The sequence below is a fragment of the Aureococcus anophagefferens genome, assembly GCF_000186865.1.
Source record: "Aureococcus anophagefferens unplaced genomic scaffold AURANscaffold_11, whole genome shotgun sequence".
NCBI classification, from domain to species: domain Eukaryota; class Pelagophyceae; order Pelagomonadales; family Pelagomonadaceae; genus Aureococcus; species Aureococcus anophagefferens.
This window is the reverse complement of record NW_008705571.1, coordinates 476,021-483,427: the sequence shown is the minus strand read 5'-3', so window position 1 is coordinate 483,427 and position 7,407 is coordinate 476,021. Positions and strand designations below refer to the sequence as shown.

The window sequence follows — 7,407 nt, the reverse complement described above, 5'->3', positions numbered from 1 at the left end:
CTCGGCCCGAGCGGCGCGGGCAAGTCGAGCCTGCTGCGCTGCGTCGGCGGCCGCGCCAGGGGCCGCGTCTCCGGGTCCGTGTCCCTCGGCGGCGCGGCGCTCTGCGCGGCGGAGCGGCGCGCGACGCTCGCGTTCGTGCCCCAGGACGACGGCGCGCTGCCGCAGACGCTGACGGTCGCGGAGCACCTCCTCTTCCACGCGGAGCTGCGCCTCGGCGACCGCGCCGACGCCGCGGCGCTCGCCGCGCGCGTCGCCGCGGTCCTCGCCGTCCTCGAGCTCGAGACGTGCGCGGCGACGCGGCTCGGCGCGCGCGGCGACGCGGACGACGACGCCGCGGACGGCGAGCGCGGCGTCTCCGGCGGCGAGGCGCGGCGCGTCTCCGTGGCCGCCGAGCTCCTGGGCACGCCCGCGGCGCTGCTCCTCGACGAGCCGACGAGCCGCCTCGACTCGCGCGCGGCGCTGCGCCTCGCGCGGTCGCTGCGGCGCGTCGCGCGCGGCGGCGCGGACGCGGCGCCCGTCGCCGTGCTCGCGACGATGCACCAGCCGCGGCCCGAGATCTTCTTGAGTTTGGACGGCCTCTGCGTTGTCTGCAAAGGCGCCGTCGCGTGGCGCGGCTCCGTCGCGCGCGCGCGGCGCGTCGCCGCGGCGCTCGAGCCGGGCGGCTGCGAGAACCCGGGCGACGTGCTCCTCGACGCCATCGCCGCGCGCGGCGCCGGCGCCCTCGCCGGCCTCGACGACGACGGCGGCGGCGACGAGGCGCCCGAGCGGCCGCGGACGCCCGACGGCGCCGGCGGCGCCGCGGCCGCGCCGTCGCCCGCGCGGCGGCGGCGCCGCGGGTCCAGCGACGACGACGAGGAGCGCCTGTCCAAGGCCCTCGCGCCCGGCCTGCGGCGGTCGAGGTCCGCCGGCGCCGTCGGCGAGGCGCCGGACCCGCGCGAGGTATTGCGGCGCGCGCGCTTCGAGCGGCTGCCGCCGCGGCGCCAGCTCGCCATCCTCCTGGACCGCCAGCTGCTGCGCGTCTTCCGCGCGCCGAGCCTCCTGTGCCTCCACGCCGGCGGCGCCCTCGCGGCGGCGGTGTGCCTCGGGTCCATCGACAGCGACCTGCCCAAGGACCTCGGCGGCGCGCAGCGGCGCATCGGCGCGATCTTCTTCGCGCTCTTCTTCCTCCAGCTCCTGGCGCTGAGCGCCCTGTCGACGTTCCGCGAGGACGCGGCCGTCGCCGACGCGGAGCGCGTCGCCGTCGGCGGTTTGTACGGGCCGCTGCCGCACCTCGTGTCCGTGCTCGGGTCCGACCTCGTCCTGCTGCGCGTGCTCCCCGCGCTGCTGCTCGCGCTCGTCGTCTACCCCTACTGCAACCTGCGGCCGCGCTGCGCGGGGTTCTGCGCCCTACGCTTCGCGAGCGCCCTGGGCCTCGCGAGCGCCGCCGCGGGCTCCCTCGCGCTCGCGCTCGGCGCGCTCCGGCCGCCGCCGGACGTCGCGAGCGCGCTCGGGTCTTTAGGCGCGCTCTTCGCGGCGCTCTTCGGCGGCGTCGCCGTCGGCGTCGACAGCGACACGACGGCGCACCACGGCGCGGCCATCGAGACCGGCGGCGGCGGCGTCGTCGCGGCGCTGAGCCAGTCGCTGGTCCGCGCGGCGGCCGCCGCGGACGCGCTCTTCTACGCGTTCCGCGCGGCCGTCGTCGGCGAGTTCGCCGGCGCCAAGGACACGGTGGGCCACCTCGAGCGCTACGTCATCGACGGCCACAAGTGCGACCCGACGTTCCCGTCCATCACCGTGGACGTGAACGCGATCCTGTCGACGCTGAGCCTGCCGACGCGGCCGGCGGCCGCGGACGCCGCGCTCGCGCGCCTCGCGCTCGTCGCGGCCTGCTGCCTCGGCGTGGCGGCCGCGGCCCACTCCCTCAAGTCGTCGCCGGACTTCTCCGACGGCGACGACGAGCGCGGCCGGTCGTGGCACCGGACGCTCCGGGAACGAGTGTCGGGCGCCGCGCGGCGCGCGCGGTCCGTCTGCGGCCCCCGGAGCGTCGAGATCCCCGCCGTCGACGACCCGGAGCTCCAGCTGAGCGACAGCCCGCCGCGGGGGCGGCCCGTGCCGCGCCACCTCGGCCACGCGTGGGGCTCGAGCGAGCGGCTGCTGACGGACGACGACGCGCGGTCCGACGGCGAGCCCGCGCCGCCGCCGCCGCTCCGCCGCGTCGACGACGCCGGCGGCGAGGCGCTACGAACGAAGCGGCCGGCCATCGCCTGGGCCCTGCCGGCGCTCGTCGGGGGCGTCGTCTTCGCGAACCACTACGCGCGCGACACGCCGAGCGCGCTCCAAGAGGCGCTCGAGGCGCGGTGGCCCATGTCGAGCCTCCAGTTCGGCCTGCTCCACAACGTCTACTACGTGCCCAACGTGTTCATGCCCTTGGTGGCCGGCGCCATGGCCCAGGCGGCGGCGGACGCGACGGCGCCGCTCGTGTTTTTCACGGGCTGCGCGTGCGCGGGCCACGCGCTCTGGGCCGCGGGCGTCGGCGCGCGGAGCTTCCCCCTGCTGCTCGGGGCGCGCTGCGTGCTCGGCGCCTGCTACGAGGCCATCGACCTCGGGAGCATTCCGTTCATGGGGCCCATCTTCCGCGACGACTGGGCCAAGGTCGTCGGGGTCACGAACGCGCTGTTGAGGGTCGGCTCCGTCGCGACGTTCGGCCTGTCGCCGGCGCTCCTCGCGGCCTTCGGGCTCGACGCGCCCCTCTACGCCGCGGGCGCCGTCGGCGCGGCGAGTTTCGGGTTCGCGCTGGTCGCGCAGCGCGTCGTCCGCCGCGTCGAAGGGGACCGGGCGCCGTACGCGTCGCTCAACGGGTCGCCGGCGCCGCCGCCGCCGCCGCGCCTCCCGGTCCAGGCGGCGCTGGCGGCGCTGCCGGCGACGTTCTGGTGGTACGCCCTCGGCGGCGCGCTGGTCTACGCGGGCGCCGTGACCTGGCTCGCGCTCGGGTCGAAGATCCTCGCGGGCCGCTTCGGCCTGAGCGTCGCGGCGGCCGACGGGCTCATCCTCTGCCCCGAGGCGGCCATCGTGGTCCTGGGGCCCGCGGTGGGCTTCCTGGTGGACAAAAAGCGGTCGGCGCTCACGGCGCGCCTCGTCGCCGCGGCCGTGAGCGCGCTCAGCTTCCCCCTGGCCTTTGGCGCGTACTACGGCGACGGGTCGAGCGGCCTCGCGTACGGCACCTTGGTCCTCAGCGCGGGCTGGTCCGTCTTCAACACGCTCTTCTGGGCGACGATCACGGTCGTGTCGCCGCCCGAGGCGCTCCCCGTGGCGACGGGCGTCGTCGGGGCCCTGCTCAACGTCGGCCCCGCGGCGCTGCCCGCGCTGCTGGCCGTCGCGCCGAAGTCGCGCGCGCTCCTCGCGCTCGCGTGCGTCTCCGCGGCGGGCGCCGCGTGCCTCGCCGTCGCCGCGGCCTGCGTGCCCCCGCCCGAGGCGCCGCTGCCGCCGCCGGAGGACGACGACGACGCGCTCTTCGGCGAGGCGCCGCCGCCGCGGCTCGCGTGCCGCGACGTGTCGCTCGCGCTCGCGGGCGTCGCCGCGCCCGTGCTCGACCGCGTGTCGCTGTCCGCGGCGCCGGGCGGCGTCACGGCGCTGCTCGGGCCGTCGGGCGCGGGCAAGTCGTCGCTGCTGGATGTTTTGGCCGGGCGGCGGACGTCGGGCCGCGCGCGGGGCGCCGTGGACCTGAGCCGGCGCCACTTTCTGGGCCCGGGCGCCGTCGACGGCGGGACGCTCGACGCCGCGACGGCGCGCCAGCGGCGCCTCAGCAGCGCCTTCGCGCCCCAGGACGACGTGCTGCCCCCGCACCTCACGTGCCGCGAGCACCTGACGTTCCACGCGAAGCTGCGGCTCCCGGGCGCGTGGCCGGCCGCGCGGAAGCGGCGCGTCGCGCGCGCCGAGGCCGACGCGCTGGCGCTGGACGCGCGCTGCTACGAGGAGACGCGGCTGGGCAAGGCCAGCGGCGGCCAGCGGCGGCGGGTCACCCTCGCGACGACCCTGCTCGCGAAGCGGCAGCTGCTGTTCTGCGACGAGCCGACGACGGGCCTGGACGCGGCGACGGCGCTCGTGGTCTGCCGGCGCCTCCAGGACGTGAGCCGCCTCGGCGTGACCGTGGTCGCCGTGCTCCACCAGCCGCGGCGCGAGATCTTCGTCGCGCTGGACCGCGTCGCGCTCCTCGTCCGCGGGCGGCTCCGCGTCTGCGGGACGCCGGCCGACGTCCGCGCGGCGCTCGACGCGCGCGCCGCGGACGGGCCCATGGCCTCGAACCCGGCCGACGCCATGCTCGACCTCGCCCAGGCGCCCGGCGGGCTGGCGGTGGCGGCGTCGGACGCGGCGGATGCGCCGTCGCCCCAAAGGCGCGGCCGGCGCCGCGCGCGGCCCGCGCCCGTCGGCGGCTTCCAGGCGCTCTGCCTCCTGGCGACGCGCGAGCGGCGCCAGTGCCTGCGGGACGGGCCTCTATTGGTGCTGCAGTACGTCCCCGCGCTCGTCGTGGGAGCCATCCTCGGGCTGGTCTACGAGGACCTGCCGTCGCGGAACGGGCAGGCCGCGGGCATCCAGGACCGGCTGGGCCTCGCGTTCGTGCTCTGCACGTCGCTGGGGCTGTCGGCGCTGTCGGCGCCGCCGAGGAGCCGGCGCGCGGCGCGGCTCCTGGCGCGGGAGCGCGACTCCTACGGCTTCGCGCAGGCGTTCGCGGCCGCCGCGTACGTCGGCGACGCGCTGCCGCTCCGCGTCGCGCCGCCGCTGGCGCTCGCGGGCTTGGTCGTGGGCCTGAGCCACGCGGCGAAGACCTACAACCACGCCCTGGGCTTCGTGCTCGCCGCCTTCCAGATCCACTACGTGCTCGCGGCGACGGGCCGCGCCGTCGGCGCGGTCGCGAGCTCGAACGCGATCGCGAGCGCGGCGACGAGCCTGCTGCTCCTCTTCAATTTATTGCTGAGCGGTTTCTTCATCAACCCGGCGGACCTGGCGCCCGTCTGGCGGGCCCTGGCGTCGTGCCTGCCCATGTCCTACGCGTACGAGGCTTTGGTCGCGCACGAGTTCGCGCTCGTCGAGGATCTCTACATCTCGTCCAAGGTCGGCTCGTCGAAAATTCGCACGGGTCCCTATCCCGGCGAGGCCATCCTCCACTGCTTCGGCTTCGACGCCGACGACGCGCTCGCGGACCACCTCGCGCTCGTCGCGTTCGGCGCCGGCGCGGACCTGCTCACGTGCCTCTTCTTCGGCCTCTTCGCCTTCGAGAAGCGGTAATCTTCCCTTACTGTAGGAACGCGCCCATTCAGCGGTAGCGGTGGAGCTTGATGGGGAAGTTCTCCGTGATCATGTAGCCGTCGCCGAAGATGACGATGAGGTTGACCTCGAACTCGACCTTGAAGTCGTCGGTGATCATCGTCGGGCACGTGAAGAGGCGCGGGAAGATCATGTAGATGGGGATGACGAGGTTGCGGCAGACGTCGCCCTCGGCGATCTGGATGTTCTGGATCTCCGTCGCCTCCCGCGCGGTGTTGCCGCTCTCCGGGTGGCGGACCGTCTCGGATCGGACGAGCTGGAGCTCGATGGACTTGACGCTCGCCTGGGACTCCTCGACGACGAACTCGCCCGTGAACGGCAGGTTGATGGGGCAGGACTGGCGGTGGAGCTTGCCCGAGACCTTGAAGCGCGGGATGGCGGCGACGGACGACGCGCGGACGTTCTCCAGCGACTCCGGCGTGATCGAGAACGCGCGCGGGTCCGCTGGCGGGCTCTCCTTCGACGGCACCTCGACGATGAACTCGATGTCGCGCTCGAGGGGCTTGGACATGACGCCCCGCTTGCACTCGCAGGCCATGGTGTAGCAGACGTTGATGTAGACGCCGTGGTAGCTCTCGTGCAGCGCCTCGCCGGCGAGCGCCTGCAGCTCGAACTCGAAGGGGATCTCCGTGACGCCGTCGGGGAAGCGCCCGGGCGGCGTCAGCTCGATCTGCGTCCGCAACAGCTCCCGCGGCCGCACGCTGCTCACGCTCTCGAAGAGCCCCATGGACCGGTGCGACAGCTGCAGCTGCGCGCTGCCCGTGACCTTCATGGAGATGCCCTTGTGGGCCCAGCCCTTGCGCGCGCTCACGATGAGCTTCCCGTCGACGACGTCGCCGGGCCGGTAGATGCGGTCCACGCGCCGGAGCGCGATTTCCAGCGTGCTGTGCTCGATCTCCGACTGGGCCGCCATGCTTGTGTGGATGGGCAGCGGCGGTAAACTTTGGCCGCAATATCGGGGCCCGCGCGAGTTGACTTTGCTCAGCTGTTGGCGCGCGCCGAGCTCTCTGCGTTTGACGCGCGCGCGCGCCCGTGTCTGGCCTTCTTGACACCATACACCTCGTCCGCGCGCGCACTGCACGCGGGAGACCACGAAACGCCGATATTTTCTGGGCGGAACACGGCGGAACGGTCGCGCGCGCCGCCAGAACACGGCGCGACGCCGTTGACTCGCGCCGCGCGCGCGCCCGAGCCGCACCCGACCCTCTCTCACCCGCGCAGGGCTGCGATCGACCCCAGAGACGATGGCGCTCCCCCAGCGCGCGACGGCGATCAAATTCTTCGAGGACGCGCCGGCGGCGGCCCCGACGACGACGAAGAAGTCGGGCGCGCTCAAGAAGAGCCTCTTCACGCCGGTGGCGCGCAAGGCCCTCGGGGCGCCGACGACGACGAAGCGCGTGGCCTTTGGGGACATAAAGAACGGCAACACGGCCGTCGGCGACAAGGCGCGCGACGGCGCGAAGAGCGCCCTCAAGCCCTCGGCGACGCCCGGGCGGACGCTCACGTTCGCGACGCCGGCCAAGTCGCAGCTCCGGGCGCCGCTGTCGGACGCCAAGAGCGCCATCAAGGCGCTGTCCCAGCGCGCGGAGGTCCCGAAAGCCGCGCCCGCGGAGGTCCCGAAAGCCGCGCCCGCGCCCGCGGAGGCGCCGAAAGCCGCGCCCGCGCCGCCGAAGCCCGCGGAGATCCCGAAAGCCGAGCCCGCGCCGAAGGTCCCGCGGGTGATTCTGGGTCCCGAGGACGTCACGGCGGAGATGCGCGCGGGCTCGAGCTGCGCCTACGGCGGCTGGCGCGACGACTACGAGCCCATCGAGCACGCCGCCGGGCGGCTCCACGACAACGACGAGCTCATCGCGACGCTCGACGCCATCGACGAGCCGAACCTCGTCAAGGACTTTGAGATCCCAAAGTTCGACAGCGACGACCGCCCGCCGCCGAGCGACCTCGAGCTCATGGAGATGCGCTACAAGGACGACGACCTCCTGGAACAGCTCGAGGAGAAGGCCCTGCGCGACCTCGACGTCCGGACCTTCGAGCCCCCGAAGCTCGAGGAGTTCCTGTTCCGGACCGGCCCGATGCCCGGCGACGACGGCCCCGGCGCCGTCGTCT

The 7,407-nt window shown here is 75.0% G+C and overlaps 2 protein-coding genes across 2 annotated transcripts; one reads left to right on the top strand and one right to left on the bottom strand.

Moving 5' to 3' along the window:
• Positions 1 to 3,972: 3,972 nt before the first annotated feature.
• On the top strand, positions 3,973 to 4,224 carry ABC17 (hypothetical protein; the record flags this gene model as incomplete). The annotated part of the gene is made up of 1 exon (XM_009039505.1): positions 3,973 to 4,224. A coding segment is annotated over one exon (252 nt), but the record flags the coding sequence as incomplete, so codon positions are not given.
• Positions 4,225 to 5,290: 1,066 nt separating this feature from the next.
• Positions 5,291 to 6,214, bottom strand: AURANDRAFT_27396 (hypothetical protein; the record flags this gene model as incomplete). The annotated part of the gene is made up of 1 exon (XM_009039317.1): positions 5,291 to 6,214. The coding sequence occupies one exon, from the start codon at positions 6,212 to 6,214 to the stop codon at positions 5,291 to 5,293; it is 924 nt and encodes a 307-aa protein (XP_009037565.1).
• Between the last annotated feature and the right edge of the window lie 1,193 nt (positions 6,215 to 7,407).